The 18,916-nt window shown below is 40.9% G+C and overlaps 1 protein-coding gene across 2 annotated transcripts in view; it reads right to left on the reverse strand.

Moving 5' to 3' along the window:
• Positions 1–13,194, reverse strand: part of SLC16A10 (solute carrier family 16 member 10) — a 113,476-nt gene extending 100,282 nt beyond the window's left edge. For both annotated transcript variants that reach the window (XM_043890418.1, XM_043890417.1), the window contains exon 1: positions 12,665–13,194. In XM_043890418.1, coding sequence (XP_043746353.1) covers positions 12,665–13,001 — 337 coding nt within the window. In that variant the 5' untranslated portion in view covers positions 13,002–13,194. The remainder of the gene's footprint in view (positions 1–12,664) is intronic.
• Between the last annotated feature and the right edge of the window lie 5,722 nt (positions 13,195–18,916).

Consider the following 18,916-nt stretch of genomic DNA (forward strand, 5'->3'; position numbering starts at 1 on the left):
TTTAAAGCTTTTAGTTTAAATAATCATTTAATAGGTAACCATTTTTTCCAAGGTTTTTTTTTTTTTTTCCCTGAAGGCAACACATGTGTCTTTGAGACTTTTTTTCTGGTGGCCAGCAACAAAATGTGGGGAAATGCTCTATTTGCCTTTGCCCCCATATAAGCAGCCTGTGTACCAGATGTACATAAGAACCACCAAACAAGAGGATTTTAGATTAGTAATTATATAATATTCTGGATACAATTACGCATATAAACACAAACATTCATCTATTATATCTTCTGACCCTCCGAGTCCCTCTACACCCCCCCAAAAAAAAAGAGACACATTAGTAAGAAATCCATGTGCCATGTCTATGTGGGGCTCAGGTGTGATTAGCACTAATCACATAATCTAGCTCTTAGCAACTGTCCATCTGACATTAAATATATCCATTTTGATCCAAAACAAAATGTGGTCAAATAATGTTGTTGTTTAGTCGCTCAGTCGTATCTGACTCCTTACGACCCCATGGACTGTAGCCCGCCAGGCTCCTCTGTCCATGGGATTTTCCAGACAAGAATACTGGAGTGGATTCCCATTTCCTTGATGTGATTTAAAATCAGTTCTCAAAAAAAAATAAATAAATAAAAAATAAAATCAGTTCTCTTGGACTTATCTGGTGGTCCAATGGTTAAGACTCTGAGCTTCCAATGCAGGAGGCATGGGTTTGATACCTGGTCAGGGAACAAAGATACCCCAGACTGCAGGGCGTAACCAAAAAAAAAAAAAAAAAAAAAAAACACCTTTCCTCCTAATCTGTTCATATACAATTAACAAAAGATTTTCATTATAAAAATAAAATCAGTTCCTTGGAGGAATCAACCTGCCTGACTTCAGGCTCTACTACAAAGCCACAGTCATCAAGACAGTATGGTACTGGCACAAAGACAGAAATATAGATCAATGGAACAGAATAGAAAGCCCAGAGATAAATCCATGTACCTATGGACACCTTATCTTCAACAAAGGAGGCAAGAATATACAATGGAAAAAAGACAACCTCTTTAACAAGTGGTGCTGGGAAAACTGGTCAACCACTTGTAAAAGAATGAAACTAAACACTTTCTAACACCATACACAAAAATAAACTCAAAATGGATTAAAGATCTAAATGTAAGACCAGAAACTACAAAACTCCTAGAGGAGAACATAGGCAAAACACTCTCTGACATAAATCACAGCACCCTCCTCCCAGAATATTGGAAATAAAAGCAAAAATAAACAAATGGGACCTAATTAAACTAAAAAGCTTTTGCACAACAAAGGAAACTATAAGCAAGGTGAAAACACAGCACTGTTTATAATAGCCAGGACATGGAAGCAACCTAGGTGCCCGTCAGCAGACGAATGGATAAGAAAGCTATGGTACATATACACAATGGAATATTACTCAGCCATTAAAAATAATATATTTGAATCAGTTCTAATGAGATGGATAAAACTGGAGCCCATTATACAGAGTGAACTAAGCCAGAAAGATAAACACCAATACCGTATACTAACACATATATATGGAATTTAGGAAGATGGTAACAATAACCCTATATGCAAGACAGAAAAAGAGACACACATGTATTGAACAGACTTTTGGACTCTGTGGGAGAAGGCGAGGGTGGGATGATCTGAGAGAACAGCATCGAAACATGTATATTATCAAGTGTGAAACAGATCGACAGTCCAGGATGGATGCATGAGACAAGTGCTAGGGGCTGGTACACTTGGGATGACCCAGACAGATGAGATAGAGAGGGAGGTGGGAGGGGGGTTCAGGATGGGGAACACATGTAAATCCATGGCTGATTCATGTCAATGTATGGCAAAAACCACTACAATATTATAAAGTAATTAGCTTACAACTAATAAAAATAAATGAAAAAAAAATCAGTTCCATTTATCAGTTCTAGACTATTTCAAAATTAACATTTTTCTCTTGAGAAGAAAGAGACAAAACCTAACAATTACAATGAAAACTCCATATATTTATCATTTATTCCTATAAAACCACTTAATCTTAGGGCAAGTTTACTATTACAGTCATTAAAGTTAATATTCCAATGCTAATAGTTATTTTTAATATTAATATTTTTACTATTATAAAAGCAACACTTGTTCAACAAAGCAAAACTAAAAGCTACAGGTAAAACAGAAAGAAACCTAAAAGTCTGGCAGCAGGAGATAACTTCGGAGTTGGGGAATTGCTGCCAAAGTTAAAGTATTACACTACTATAGAACAACAATGGCAACTTTCTGCCCCCATCTGCGCTAAAACATCAATTAACTTTGTGGAATGCTGTTGTTTAAACAACCATTGACAAATGTGAATCCTTTGAGATGCTGCCATTTGAAATTGGAACGTAAACTCAAAACTAATAAAAAGGATAATTAAACAAGATGAAAAGGTTTTCACTATTAAAACCAGCACCAGACTAACTCACTTGACCCTGGCATTAATCCCTATCTACCCAGAAAAGTCAATAAATACATCTGTTGAATGAGTAGTGGTTGTCTACTCTCAAACATATTTCAGAACTGGTTTTTGGATCGAGTCTAAGTTGGTCACAAGACTAACTAAATTTTTTACTTTCTTAACACATGCTGAGCACTGTTGATACAATTTACTCCTCAGCCAAAAAAAAATGGGTAACAGCTGAACCACAGATCAATGCACCTTTCCCTCAGTTTTATACACTAATTTAACCACTGACCTTTCATTTGGATTTAACTAATGATAGAAAAGCATGCCTTGAACTCAATTCAAAACTCCAGTTACTGATTCTCAATTTGGGGGGCTGTAGGAGCAAGGCAGACTGGTTCCCCCTTACTAAGAGCAGATCTAAGAGGCACACTTACTTTCAAAAAGCATATTCACTATTATAACTTTGTCTTTAAAAACAAACAGACAAACAAAAAAGAATCCTAGGGAATTCCCTGGCAGTCCAGTGGTTAGGACTGGGCACTTTCACAGAGCTGGCCCAGGAACTAAGATCCTGCATGCCTCGAGGTGCAACTCAAAAAAAAAAGAATCCTAATTATAATAATGCCAGTAAAAGTAATGTGACAAAATCTTAGCTGGTGGAAAAACACAGAGCATGGCTTTATCTTCTGGGTATTAGAGAATATCTCAAAAGGTAAAATACCCTTGGAGGTGTGTATCAAAATTTTCAAGGGCTATTAGAAGACTTTAACATTTGGGAACAAAAGGGTTAGAAACACTGCTTTAGTCCACATAAATTATTCGAAATATTTATTTCATCTGTTTCCCCATAATTAAAAATTAGTGAAATGCAATAGCCAAGAAATGGAAATAATCTATCAGTAAATATCCCTGACAGATAAATGGATAATGGAGATGTGGTACATAAATATAATGGAGTACTACTCAACCATTAAAAAGAATGAAATAATGCCGTTTGCAGCAACATGGACACAACCAGAGATTATCATACTAAGCAACATAAGTCAGAATGAGAAAGACAAATGCCGTGTGATATCACTCACATGTGGAATCTAAAATATGACACAAATGAGCCCATCTATGCTGAAGCTCCGATACTGTGGCCACCTGATGTGAAGAGCTGACTCATTAGAAAAGACCCTGATGCTAGGAAAGATGGAAGGCAGGAGAAGGGGACGGTAGATGATGAGACGGCTGATGGCATCACCAACTCAACGGACATGAATTCGAGCAGGCTCCAGCAGACGGTGAAGGACAGGGAGGTCTGGCGTGCTGCAGTCCATGGGGTCGCAAAGAGTCGGACACGACTAAATGACTAAACAACAATGATATGAAACAAGAAACACGGACAAAAAGAATAGACTGGTGGTTGCCAAGGGGGAGGGGGCTGAAGGAGGGGTGGAGTGAAAGGCTGACGTGAGCAGATGTAAGCTTTTATATACAGAATGAAAAAACAGCAAAGTCCTATACAACACAGCAAACGATATTCAATACCCTATGAGAAACCACAATGAAAAAGAATACTTTATATAAATATATAATGGAATCACTGGGTTACACAGCAGTAATTAACACAACATTGTAAATCAACTATACTTCAATTTTTTTTTTCATTAGTGAAATGAAAAAAAGACTTCCGAATAAGGCAAGCCACCTCCTCAGGTCCCTAGCTCTAGTTCCTACGTGTAATGTGGGATGTAGGCATTTTGCTGCTAATAAAGATGGCTTAGCTAAGAAGGTTGCTCGCACACATGTGGTACAGAGATGACTAACAGCACTGCTGTCCTCCATTAACCCAGTCCTGGGCGGTGCTGCTGCACAGTTCCCAGGAGGGCTGGAGTTGCTCCTTCTAAAACACTGCCAATAAAAACACCCACAGTTCCTGCCTGGGTGGCAACCGGCTAGGTGGGTGCTCAGAGCTGGGGTGAGCCAACTGTTGAGCAGGGTCTGGGGTTTAGCTTGCTTTCGTTAAGGTTTATTTGTTTCACTTCAAAATGAGACCAGATCTCTAGCTGGGTTATGATAATTCTAAATGGGATGGATTGGACGACTTCACAGGATTTCTGGTAGCCTGGATAGGAAACACTATACAGGTTCTAGAGAACATTTAGGTAAATACGCAGAAAATAGTTTCAAGGGGATAAAAGGCCAGGATTCCACAACTCGAGACAACTTTAACAGAAGGACACATTTTTGTCCGGCTAAAAAGATGCTCTTAAATTCAACTTAATGAATGTAAATACTGATATCATGTGGCCCAACCTTAAACTGTGCAAGTTGTGACTTTATTATCTATAAATGAGGTAACAACAGACTACAAGGCTACTCTAAAAAATAAAATCAAGTAGTGTATATGAAAACCCTTCCTTTATGGTAAAGGACTACACAAATTATCACTTGAACAAATATGGGTTATTTTAAACAGAATACTAGATTAGGATGGGTTGGAATTAGGTTCTCTGTCTTCCACTCTAAGCTGAATTCATAATTCACGTGAATTCATGCTACCCCCAAAACATTCCATGTGCATCAAAAACAAAACAACAGTTGCAAAAAAGCATTTTTTATCCCACAGCTGTGATCAAAGAAATAAAACAGCCAAGCCATTTCATCAAAACCTTATAAGGACCAACAACCACACGAAAGAGAGGAAGTGGCACACACAGAGGCAAAGAAGCAAGACAGATGGGGAAAATGCAAGACCTCCTCCGTCTAGACGGGAGTATAAAACCCAAGAAGGGAGTGTCTTCCCTGGTGGTCCAGTGGTTAGGACTCAGTGCTCCCACTGCAGGGGGTCTAGAACCGATCCCTGGTCGGGGAACTAAGATCCCACATGCTAGGCAAGAAGGGAGAGCAGCGAGAAGCAAGGCTACAGGGTTAGGCAAGGGCCAGTGCTCAAACGATTCTGGTTTTCCCAGGATTAATGGGTATCACTGATGGCTTTTAAACAGAAAAATGATACAGTCTAATGTTCTAGAAAAATCACTCATGTGTCTAAACTGAGGTCCAGTAGACCCGTTAATGGGTTATGACAGTAATTGAGGCCAAAAGTAATGAAGGCACAAATTAATGCACGGCACTAAAGGATAAGATGGGGATTGACTTATGAGGCATTAAGGAGGTAAACACAAAAGGACCTTGTCTGATTTCACAAAATTGGAAAGAGAAGAAATAAGAAACTAAGATGGAGTCCAGGTGTTTGACGTGAGCAACCAGAGGTGTTATACACTAAGAGAATTCAGAAGCAAGGCTACATCTACCCACAGGTGACCTGTTGTTTTTGATGGACGTGAAAACACTATGTGGGGTGGCTAAAAAACGAGTTCATTTGAGTATGATATACTTGGGGCTTCCTGGTGGCTCAGTGGTAAAGAATCCACCTGCCAAGGCAAGAGACTTGGGGTCCAATCCCTGGGTCAGGAAGATCCCTTGGAGAAGGAAATGGCAACTCACTCCCGTAATTCTTGCCTGGGAAATCCCATGGACAGAGAGCCTGGCAGGCTGCAGTCCATGGGGTTGCAAAAGAGTTGGTCACAACTTAACAACTAAACAACAATATTCCTGTGCATCCAAATGGAATTTTCCAGAAATAGGTAACATGGGTCTTGAACACAAAAAAATTTGGAAATAACAACCCCAAGATAGTGGTTTGAGCCACAGGGCATACAAGACACCCAGGGAAGGCAGGGAAAGTGAAGCGGGTAGATGGCCTTGGACTGTCTCAAGGAACTGCAACATGGATTCAATAAGAACCATATAAAATGATATAACAAATCACATCAAGAATACAGCATACAATTCCTTATAAAAGACACCTCAAAATCTTTCCTGAAATAATCCCTACCCTATTTCTAGTTGAGTTGGTTCTTTTGGCAGTTAATTCTACTGATAAAAATCCCATGATAAAACACCACAGGAATACTCATATTGTTGTACTTCAGCAGAATTCACTACACACTATTTACACTTTTCATGTTTTACACTTTTATGCTAAGGGCTTTATTTTGGTGGAAAAACCTGTCTGCATAACCAACCATTTCTGTGTTATAGGAAAGTTTCTAAATTCAGAAACATTCTGGAAATGGAGTATGAAATGCTCATACCAAGCTCATTTCTTTCCAAAATTCTTAACTATTTTTGTGGTCTAACAACTTATTTTAACAGGCAGTTTAGATTAATTCATGGAATATAAAGTTAAATGTTTTAAGATGGAAAAGAATGAAGCAAATTCAAGCCTCATAACATCTGCCATAAGAGAATTTTCTTGGCTTTTCAACCTCTCTTTGAATGCAATTAAGAGTCAGGCATTTTCCTTACAGTGAAACATGTGTACAGTATGGAACCATGAATCAGATCATTTGTTCACTGTAACCATCTTAACAAAGTACCACTACTAAAAAACTTTCCTATAACACAGAAATGGTTAGTTATGCAGACAGGTTTTTCCACCAAAAACAAAGTCCTTAGCATAAAAACCAGACATAGAAATTCAGTTCTGAACTATAGCCAAAACCTCCTATAAGTTCAGGTATAGCACACAACTGCAGTATGTATTTAAATATCAGCATAATATCAGTATGTAAATGCAAAAACTTAAAAAAAAAAAAAAAGAAACCTTTAGGAAAAACTGACTTAAAAATTTCAGAGGTGCCAGTAAGAGTATGTTGAGGACTTCCCTGGTGGCACAGTGGATAAAAATCTGCCTGCCAATGTGCAGGGCACACGGGTGTGATCCCTGGTCCAGGAAGATTCCACATGCTGCAACTACTGAAGCCCGTGAGCCCTAGGGCCTGCGCTCCGCAGCAAGACAAGCCACCACAAGGAGAAGACCTCGTATCACAGCAAAGAGTAGCCCCCGCCTGCCACAACTAGAAAAGCCTGCACCAAAGCCACGCCAAAACCACAGAGACCCAGGGCAGTCAAAAACAAATAAATGAATAAAGACAAAAAAAAAAAAAAAAAGACTATGTTGAGAGGTGTTGCAAGATGCATCCATCCCTCAACGCTACTAAAAATCCTACTTTGTGATTACGACTATCTAAAGAGCAATCTCCTTCCATACGGGGAAGGTAGAGTTGTATTAAAGATGATAACCAAAGACCTTTTTGATAGCCCATTTTCCTTTAAAACTACTGAATTTTTTTAATACCTTGATTTGTACTTGGAATACCCAAAAGAAGACGATAATGTGCAGCGTTTCCCAAACTTATTTAACCACAGGCCTCTATGTTAAAGAACGGCTATTAAAGAACACATTCTCGGAATTATTGCAAATAGTAGGGGTCTTCTTGATTCAGCCTCTGGAGCAGAGTGACGTAATTTCTTCAAAAGAATATCATTAGTGACCTTAAATACTGATTCTGAAAACATACTTGTTTTAAACAGATGTTTTTAAATATGAACATACCACTAAAGTAGTTTTTCTTTTTCCAAGAAGAAAGCAGGTAAGTAAACTAGACTAATACCCTAGTAAGATCCCAGAGAGTGTCCACAGCACTAAAAGAACCCTAGAATCTTTTTCAGTTTCATGAAAAAACTAAAAATAGGTTTTCCAATAATTATAGTTTCTAAATTGTAAGTTGTAATTTCTAAGGGAAAACAATGTTACAGTTAACTGTAGTTATCTGCTTCAGTTTTCCCAAAAGTGTCTGATTCCCACCCACCTGGGCAAGAAGCAGGCACATATGAACAGATTAAAAACTTAGTTGAAGAGAGAGAACTGAAGCTCAGCTTGCTCCCTCCGATGGACCTTTCTAACACAGCAGTAAGTGCAAGGCGTATCTCTGAGGGCCATGTCATCAGCAGCCAGGATAACGTAACGGGGCTGTGATGCACCCCACCGGAGTTCAGCTTTCTTCCCCTTTCCAAAGTCTTAATTTCACTGCCACAGGGAAAAAGGCCATCAAATGTTTTTCCCAGCCTCCTCCATTCGTGGGAATTTCCTTAGACTTTCAGCCTCTTAATCTCCCTAAGCCTGTGTCCTGGTATATTGCAAAGAGAAATACTCTATTTACTTTTGTATCCCACAGCAGATCAAAAGCTCCTTGGGGACAGCTGACCTTGTCTCTCTCAATTACCTCCTTCTATGCCCAGCACACAGGGTGTCAAATACTGGGTAAACATTTGTAGAATGAATGAGGAGTAACATTAAGATGTGTAAACTCACTTATATCTTAGTATGAATGAATTTCTCCATGTCTGTTCCTGAGAAATTGTGGGAGGATCATCAGTGGCACAGAAAGAGATAAGAGAGCCTTGAAGAGCAGAAGTAAAGCCTGAGGAAGTCTCTCCTTCACTTAACATCTGGAAATACTGTCCTGCTATGGATCAGTCTAAAGGAGTCTGGTTCTTCACAGGAAACTCCAGACTCTGGCTTGAACACCATAACAAATTATCTTGCTTTCCCATGAATATCTCCCTATCCTTCAAAAATCTTTTTTTTTTTTTTTAATTTTGGCCGCACCCCTCAACTTGCAGGATCTCAGTTCCCCAACCAGGGATTGAACCTGAAGCCACTGCAGTGAAAGCACTGAATCCTAATCACTAGATCACCAGGGAACTCCCAAGAATCTATTTCAATGAGACATTAACAACTGGCAATTGCTTACTGACAGACAAGTGAGATCAAGAAACAGGGATCCTGATCTTTCAGACTTCTTTTCTAACTCCAGAATTCCTATATAGTTATCAATTTCTAAAACTTGAATTAATCAAACATAAAGAACGGCGCATTACCAGAATGTTATCCAACCCATGTAATATGATCAGTCATTAAAAACCTAGCTTCTGGAGTCAGATAAACCTGAGGTTGAACCCTGGGCTCCACTGCTTACTTAATCTCCATAAGCCTGACTTTCCACATCAGAAAAGGAAGATTAAATAAAGCCTATCTCATGCAGTCACACTAAGGTTTAAAACAGGAAAGCATGGAACGTGCTTAGCACTGGGCCTGGCACATGGGAGGTTCTCAAGCAATACGAACCATTGTTTGGAAACCGAGGTTCCCATTCCACCACCACCTCCATGGGCACCCTTGAGCTTTTAACTATGAAGCAGCTAATGAGCACGTGGAGACAGAATGAACTGACCTCTTAATGCCGGAATTATCAATCATGAACAAGGTAATAGAAAATGAACCAAAACTTTGAAAAATTAAGTCTTAAATAATTCCAGATTATGTTTTACATTGTACCTGAAACTAGCGTACATTTGATCACAGAAGACTCAGCATTAGAATATCAAAACAAAAAACCTGAAGAGTCAAACTTCAAAGCAAGCATTCTCAAACCCTTCAGTACCTGTTTTTGATACAGACTTTACATGAAACACCTGTACGTATGTGTGTGAGAGAGAGCGCATGAGCAGAGGGAGATGGACATGGACACGGGGAAGAAGAGGAGGGAGGAAGGAAGCAAAAGAGACACTAAATGAGGGAAGAGACAGAGAAAAGGAAAAGGGAGGGACAGACAGAAAGTGGGGGGGAAGAGAGAAAGAAAGAGAAAGGAGGGAGAGCTGGCAGAAGGGAGGGAAAAAAGGAGGGAAAGGCAGAAAGGCGAGGGGCGGGGGGTGGGGGGGGGGGGGCAGGAATCTAAACATTAATTGGCTTAAAGGCTATCCAGTCTCCATTTTTTCACCGAAGAGGTGACCTCAGACCTTAAAGTTTATCTGCTGTACATGTTTCACGTATCAACCAACTACAAGTACAGCCCACCTCGCTGAGGTGCTCCACGGGGCCCCTCTGCAGGAATTAGATAAAGAGCACCCAGAGCGCAGGCCGGTTCTCAGTCAGCACTGACCCTGCGCTGTGCCCCTTGGTGCGAGGCTACAACCAACCACATGCGGCAGTCAGGCAGGCAAAGTCTTCACTACTCAATGTGCACACCTGTGTACCTGTTTGTGGAGTACACACCCACACATACACAAACAAGCCTGAAAAGCCGTCAAGGCTGAGTAAATGAAGATATTCATCAAAACTGAAAATGCAGAGTTTCCAAAAAGTTGAAGAGAATGGGTCCCTGTGGCCTCCCTACCCCTCAGCTACCCAGAATTGGGCTATCATTGTCACTGGGAATCTTTGGGACCAAAGAGAGAGAGGCTTCGACATCACAAAACTCTGAATTGCTGATGAAGCTATGGTCTCTCCAGCAACTGCTCGCTCGCTTGCTCATTCACTCGCACGCTCTCAAAAAAAAAAGTTAGAAAGAAGAAAAAAATAAGACATTTCACAAACAATGGATCTACTCACCTGAGTTTGCAAAACCTGTGGTAAACAAATGAGTATTTTGTTTTGGTGTTCTGACTGCAATAAAAGTGTAATCCCAGGCAAGAATATACTAAATTCTGAAAGAACTAGTCATAAAATGTTGACTCTGAATTCTGCCTGAGTGCACTTTTCTCTCCCAGATGCTGGCTACCCATAGAGAAAATCCACAGTTATTTTTGTTTACTACTGCATATGCATATCTATCCTGCCAAGCAAGTACATGATATTATATTTTGAACACTTCTGTACCTAGCTCTGTCACCTGAAGAACACAAGAGCTTCAAAAGCTCTTTAAGGAACAGAAACTAAAGGTTAAATATGATACCTGATTCACATGTGCAAGGAGACAATGTACAAGAATATGCATGGCAGCACTGTCTATAGTAATTTTGAAAGTAACCTAAATGTTTATTAAAGAAAGAATGCATATAAAGTATTCTTCATACAATGGAAAACTAGGCATTAAAATGTAAGGAATTTAAGTTACCAGCTCATACTGAGAAGTTATGGGGATAAACTGCAAACAACACAAAGAAGAAAAGCTGCAGAACAACAGTATAATACTCTTTAATATCAGTCTTTAAAACTCCCAACATTACCTCTCCCTTAGAATTTGCCATAACAGACTAGCATATTTTTTTTGTATGCACACTAAAGAGCTAAGGAAAACACACTCTAAAAATAATTGAAAATTAAAGTTAAAAAAAAAGGACCATATATGTCGCTGTTGTTTAGTCACTAACTCATGGTTGCCTCCTGTGGACTGTAGCCCACCAGGCTTCTCTCTCTATCCAGAGGATTTCCCAGGCAAGAATACTGGAGTGGGTTGCCATTTCCTTCTCCAGCGGATCTTCCCAACCCAGCGATGGAACCCAGGTCTCCTGCATTGGCCTGTGGGTTCTTTACCACTGAGCCACCTGGGAAGCCCTCATTAACCACATAGAGTTGCCCAAATGGCAAGGAGCGAGCATGTTTTACTAATGAAAATCACTTGGCCCTTTAAATAAGATATGTTTCATCACCATTCTGGACTCATTAAAACACTTGATTTCAACAAGCTTCACTTTTCTCGTCTAAAAGGGGTTAATAACGCCTGCCTCGCAGAATGACATGAAATAATGCATGTAAAAGAGTTATACAGAAGGTCTTGGACTTGGTAGATCAGGTAATAATCATTTACAGGAGAAAAAAAATGTTGAGTCTGCACCTTTTTCATCTAATTTGGTATATGATTAAAAATGACAGAGAATACAACAGGAAAGGGCAACCCTTCACCTTCCTCTTCCCGGTCCCTGATCTGGCCGCCTCCTATGCTTTCTATATTTAGCAGAGTGACACCCCCCTTCCCCCACCCAAAAAAAAAAAAAAAAAAAAACCCAGCACGAAACCGTGTTTCCTTCAGGGCTCCCTTCAGAACTCCCGAGTCCTTGCAATACAGATCTTTCATCTCGCCAACTCCGCCTTCCCCCAACACAGAGTCCTCTGCGGCGCCGGGGGCAGAAGAACAAAAACCCAACCGTCACGGTCACGAAAGAGATTGTAAAAATAACGGAGCGGTGTAACTAACTGGCTTTGGAAGGGTCTGTTTGTTTTCAAAAATTAAGAGAAAGTCTACCAGAGACTCAGCCTCTATCCTGCAGAAGGGGAAGCGGGAAGATCTAGGCAAATAAGTTTTGTGACTTGTATCCAAATACAGTCCATACATCTGGATTCAACACAAAGAGAGGCGCACGGAGGCCCCGGGAGCCGCAGGCTGCTTTTGCAATTGGACAGACCCACCCCTCACACCCTCCACACACAGGCACCCGCAGGGGCGCACCAGGCGGCGCAGAAGCTCGCGCCACACGCGGGATGCATCCCGCGCCCATCCCCCGGGGCTGGCCGCGGCGGGCGCTGTGCCTCACCTGTCTTGAAGACCATATTGTCATCGTCCTTGGACCCGAAGGTGTTCAGCATGGACACGAAGAGCAACCCGCAGGAGTTCTGGATGCCGAACACCGACCCGTTGCACCACATGGCTGCTAGCATCACCAACCAACCCCAGCCGCCCTCAGGGGGTTCAAGGGGCTCGGCGCCCACCGACCCACCCAGCTCTACTTCCACCTTCTCGGCCGCCGCCGCCTCCGGGCCGTCTAAGGGTCCCGCGCCGGGCAGCGGAGCGGCCCCCGGAGGCGCGGAGCCCAGCGGCTGCGCCTCGCTTGTCCCCCGCGCGGCGGCGGGCTCCTCCTGGGAGGGCACCATGGCCCGGAGCGGCCCCCTCGGGCGCCGGGGAGCGCGAGGGGCGCGAGTTCCCGGCGGGCTCGCGGAGGAGCCGCCGAGTTGGGCTGGCGGGCTAGCGAGGCCGAGGCGAAGGTGGTGGAGCCCCCCGTGGGCGGGCGGCGGGCCCACACTCGAACCTCCGGGTCCACAGCCCCGCACCCGGACTCAGCAGGAGGCCGGACCGCCAGCTCTTAAAGACGCCCCCCCCGCCCCACCTCCTGGGGGCGTGGTCGGCGGCGGGACCTGCCCCGGAATCTCCTGGTGATTGGGCTTCGGGAGAACGCGGGGGGCCCACCCCCAACCCTCCTCCCGCGGCGCGCGACCCAGGTGCCTGCGGCTGGCGATGTCTGCGCGCGCGCCTGCCGCCGGGCCTCCTCCTCTCCAGCGGGGGTCACAGATGTGTAGGTCACTCCGCCAGAAAGTGTTAACGGAAGGGGCACGTCTGCTCCTCGGTGCAGGCTACATTGGGTCATCGGGACCACAGAGTGGGACCTTCTTTAGCCTCAGTCCGCTGACAGCCTCACCACCAAACATTGTCCCTTTGTTTCTTTTTGTTGTTGTTGTTTTCTGGCGTTCACCTCTAATTACGAATTATAATACATAAGATATGTTATGCCAACTGCTGACTTAAAAGGGGAGTCAGAAAGATCAGAGGCCCTATTTAATTTCTCCTACATTCATATGTGATTTCCTATGAATACTTGGCATATTGAACAGGCTCATTTTGGAAGACACAGACTGTTATATCAAAGTCTTCCAGTAACAAACGTTTTTGACAGAGAGCTAGAAAACATTACTTTTAAACTACAGCACAGTTGTTTGCACTTGAGACAAAAACTAGCACCTATATTCAACTTCTCTGTCTCCTTAAAGCATGGAGCAACCATGTATGTAAAAGAAATGAAGAGTAACTAGTATAATATTGGGCACAATTCTTAATTTCTCAGTCACTCAAATTCTTAACTTCAAAGTCAAAATATGCAAATTACTTTATGATGGAGTCCATAAATGAGTGTGATTGATCACATTTCTGCCCCTACCAGTTCAAAAACTAGTAGGAAGAAGTCCTGGGATAGAATAGGAGTGTCACATAATAAGCATTACAATACATATACAACAAGGAGAAGTGGACTGGAGCCATTAAATTATCTTCAAAACATTAGAGAAAAACTTCTACAGCAAACAGCCTTTGAGCTGAGCCCTGAATCATACTAGGAGCTTTCCTGGGCAAAGATAGAGGAAGAGTGTTCTAGGTAGAGAAGATAGCAGAAGCTAAGGGGAAGCAGGGTATGCTTGAGGAGCAGGGAACAAAAATCAAGCATAATATGTCTTGAGGATGGGATTAGAATGGTAAACTAAAGAATAGTCACACAAGTGCACAAAAATGAATGTACAAAGATGTTATTCCAGTGCTATTGGAAATAAAAAGTGGAAGCAAAAGCATGCATCTGTACTACATAACCACTAAAAGTTTTGATATTCACCTCTGTTGACTTTGAAAGTTATAACATTTTATTGAGCAAAGAAAGCACATCCACACACAGAAAAAATGTTATGTGCTATAGCACAAAATATAAAATAAATATCCATAATCTATATTGATATAAGTAAATGATTAAGTACATAAGTAAAAGGGGGAATAAATACCTCCATGCCTGATTGTCTTTGACCTTTTTGGAATGATGAATTCTCACTCTTCAAGACTTAACTCTAAAACGAAGTTATAGAGTTATACCTTTATCAGTTCTTCCTCCAGACTTCCATACTTTATTTAAACAGTTTTTACAATCAGCTGCAGAGTGGTTTTCTGTCTCCTTAACTAGGGTAAGAATGTTCAGACAGGTCAGATGATGTCCCATGGAGATTTGAACCATAGCACAACGCACAGTGTAGGGGCACAACAAATAATGGTTGAACCAAATTGAATTGAATTTTTTTTTTTAATTAAAGAATCACAAAACACTCAATTGAACACATCAACTTGGTCCCATATTTTCAGGTGGAATATTTTCAATATTTTTTAAACAACATGAATTTGTTTTCCAGTTGTAAAAGTGATACAGGCTGGCTTTAGCAGTTACCATAAAAAATAATAAAATTTTTAAAATGTATTATTGCACCACTCAAATAACCTCTTTAACATTTAATAGTTTTTATTTATTTACGTATTTATTGAAGATAGAGCATCCATTTTGTAACTACCATTATCACATATTTCCCCTATAAAATATGCGATGGCATCATCCAAAAAATTATGAGTCTTTTTACCATTAATGAAAATTGCTTCATCCAAGATAATGAACAAAACATAAAGAAGCCCAATGAGATGAGACTTTGCCATAGGCCATCTTCAAAGGTCCATTTGACTTAGATTTGTACATCTGTGAAGTTATTTACCAGTTACCACATATTATGAGTCTTCAGGATTGCTCACAAAGCCACAAATCTACTGTTTCCTTACAGTCTTGTTGTTGTTGTTGTTGTTTTCATTTTTACAAATTATTTTTTTACTTTCTTTTTGGATGCATAGGTCTTGGTTGCTACAACGGGGGCTTTCTCTAGTCTCAGCAAGCAGGGGCTACTCTTCATAGAGGTGCATAGGCTTCTCATTGCAGTGGCTTCTCTTATTGCAGAGCACAGACTCTAGGCTTCATTAGTTGCAGCTCAGGAGTTACGGCTCCCAGGCCCCAGAGCACACGGGCTTCAGTAATTTAGGCTCAAGAGCTCTAGAGTGTGGGCTCAGTAGTTGTGGCTCATGGGCTTAGTTGCTCCGAGTCATGTGGGATCTTCCAGGACAGGGATGGAACCCATGTCCAGCAGGTTCTTACCCACTTTACCCCAGGGAAGTGCCCTCTATTTTTAAATAAAATCAGAATTACAATGTTGTGAACTGACTCTTTACCTCCCTGCCCCCAAAAAATTACATATCTCCTATTTGGAGATATAGCCAAAAATAAAGGTAATTAAATTAGAATGAGACCATTTGAGTGGGCCCTAAACCAATCTGACTTATGTCCTTATAAGAAGAGGAGATTCGGACACAGAAAGTCACCAGTGAAAGGCCATGTGAGGTCACAGGAGGAAGGCAGCCATCTGCAAGTCAAGGAGAGGGGCCTCAGAAGAAACAAACAAAAAAACACTGCTGACACCTTGATCTTAGACTTCTAGCCTCCAGAACCATGAGAGATAAATTTCTATTATTTGAGCCACCCAGTCTGAAATATTTTGTTATGGCAGTCCCAGTAAACTAACATACATTGTTGTTGCTGATCTAGTTACTAAGGCATGCCCAACTCTTTGCAACCCCATGGACTATAGCATTCCAGGCCCCTATGTCCCCAGGATTTCCCAGGTAAGAACACTGAAGTAGGTTGCCATTTCCTTGTTCAGGGGAGCAACACAAGAGATGGAACCCGTGTGTCCTGCTTTGCTGGGCAGATTCTTTACCTGGGACCCCAGGGAAGCCCCAGCTGAGATACATAACTAAGAACAATCTTGTAACCTGCAGTTTTTTACTTAAGGCATCGTGTCATGAATAACTCCCTGTGTTATTAAATATTCTTCAAAAATATATTTAGTGGCTAAATAGGATTCAACTATAGAAATGGACCATAATTTATTTAATTATTTCCTATCATTTCCTATCATACCTATACATATATAATGTATGTCAGGTTTTTCATCATTAAAAATAACACTATAATAAACATTCTTACACACAAATCTTTATCAGCATCTGTGATAATTTTTTAGAATACATTTCTAGATGTGAGAAGCATATCAATATTTTAAGACACTAAACATGTTGATAAATTTGAAAGCAACTTTGCCAATTTATACTCCCACGAGCACTGTATGAGAATGCCATATTAGCGTCCCTCAGGAAATGTGGAATAATAGGATTATTTTCATTTTTTAAATTTTTTATGTAATTATTTTTAAAACATGCCAATTTAAAATTAAAATGAAATCTCTTTATTAGTTTATTTTCAAATCTTTGGTTATAAGTGACAAATATCATATTTACTAATCATCTGTATATCCTTTTTTATAAATGGTATCTTGATAATCAATCTCCACATTTTCCAACAGGAAAACTGATGTTTTTCCTTATTCATGTTTACTAATGTTTCTTGTACAGGTCCCATGCCTGTCTCATTTGAATTATTTTCAGGCATTTCACTTTTGTGTTTTTGTTGCTGGTGATGTTGTCGCTGATTTTGTGAATGGACTTTTTTCATGAGAACTTCTAACTGGTTGTTGCTAATACAGTTCAGTTCAGTTCAGTCACTGAGTTGTGTCCAACTCTTTGTGACCCCATGGACTACAGCACACTAGGCTTCCCTGACCATCACCAACTGCTAATACAATAAAAAGTAATTAAGTTTTTGTTTTTATTCTGATCTAACTTTGACAATAAAGCATTATCTACTGGATTACGATAATACATACCAGCCTAATTTTTTTAAAAAAATCCTTATCATTTTATAGCTAATTTAGATGCAGCCCTACACCTTAAATGGATACACTTTAATTGTGTGTACACATTTACCCATTTTATATTCCTAATCGAAAGTAACTTCAACATTTCCTTTTTGCTAATGCAACAACTTCTAATACAATGACTTCTTTCTTCAAGTATTTTATTTTTATATAAAATGTCTTTAAAAGCAAACTACTGTGCATCAGTGTTTATGCTGTTGATTGTTCCATAAGCCTTCTCAAACCCCTATTAGGGAATCCAAAACCGTGTTAAGAAGGTTGAATAATCTTCAGAGAAGATGTCTCTAAACTACGCTATGCTAATATCCTCCAACAGAAGACACAGGCTATCTTGGAATATCTTGGAATCAGAAGATGAATTTCTGTCACTTCACCATTTGTGTGACCTTGGCCCAGTCACTTGCCTATCTGCAGGTCAATGTTTGAGACTTAAACACAATTCCTCAGGGTCTAACCCAATCCATGCCCCACACACTCCGTCTTTCCATCAAGACAGCACTACCTTAGTCATACTGCAATTCATCTCAGATGTTTTCAGTTCAGTTCAGTTCAGTCGCTCAGTTGTGTCCAACTCTTTGCGATCCCATGAACCGCAGCACGCCAGGCCTCACTGTCCATCACCAACTTCCGGAGTCCACCCAAACCCATGTCCATTGAGTTGGTGATGTCATCCAACCATCTCATCCTCTTCGTCCCCTTCTTCTCCTGCCCTCAATCCCTCCCAGCATCAGGGTCTTTTCAAATGAGTCAGCTCTTCCAGCTTCAGCATCAGTCCTTCCAATGAACACCCAAGACTGATCTCTTTTAGGATGGACTGGTTGGATCTCCTTGCAGTCCAAGGGACTCTCAAGAGTCTTCTCCAATACCACAATTCAAAAGCATCGATTCTTTGGCGCTCAGCTTTCTTCACCGTCCAAATCTCACACCCATACATGACCACTGGAAAAACCATAGCCTTGACTAGACGGGCCTTTGTTGGCAAAGTAATGTCTCTGCTTTTTAATATGCTGTCTAGGTTGGTCATAACTTTCCTTCCAAGGAGTAAGCGTCTTTTAATTTCATGGCTGCAATTACCATCTGCAGTGATTTTGGAGCCCAGAAAAGTCAAGTCAGCCACTGTTTCCATTGTTTCCCCATCTATTTGCCATGAAGTGATAGGACCGGATGCCATGATCTTAGTTTTCTGAATGTTGATATGTTTTAGTATCACTAAAGAGGTTTGGGGAAACCCATTCTTTAGCAGCAATGTCTTTGCAAATATTTTGGAATGAGAACTGTGGATGTGATACTTAATCAGCTTCTTTTACAGAGGGTAACATTGTCCAACGCTATCCCAAATTGTAGGAGTGTGTCCTCTTGGTGGCCTCTGGTTCTGCATGCTTTGTCCATCTACA

Source organism: Cervus elaphus, chromosome 28 (assembly GCF_910594005.1).
Source record: "Cervus elaphus chromosome 28, mCerEla1.1, whole genome shotgun sequence".
Classification (NCBI taxonomy): Eukaryota; Metazoa; Chordata; class Mammalia; order Artiodactyla; family Cervidae; genus Cervus; species Cervus elaphus.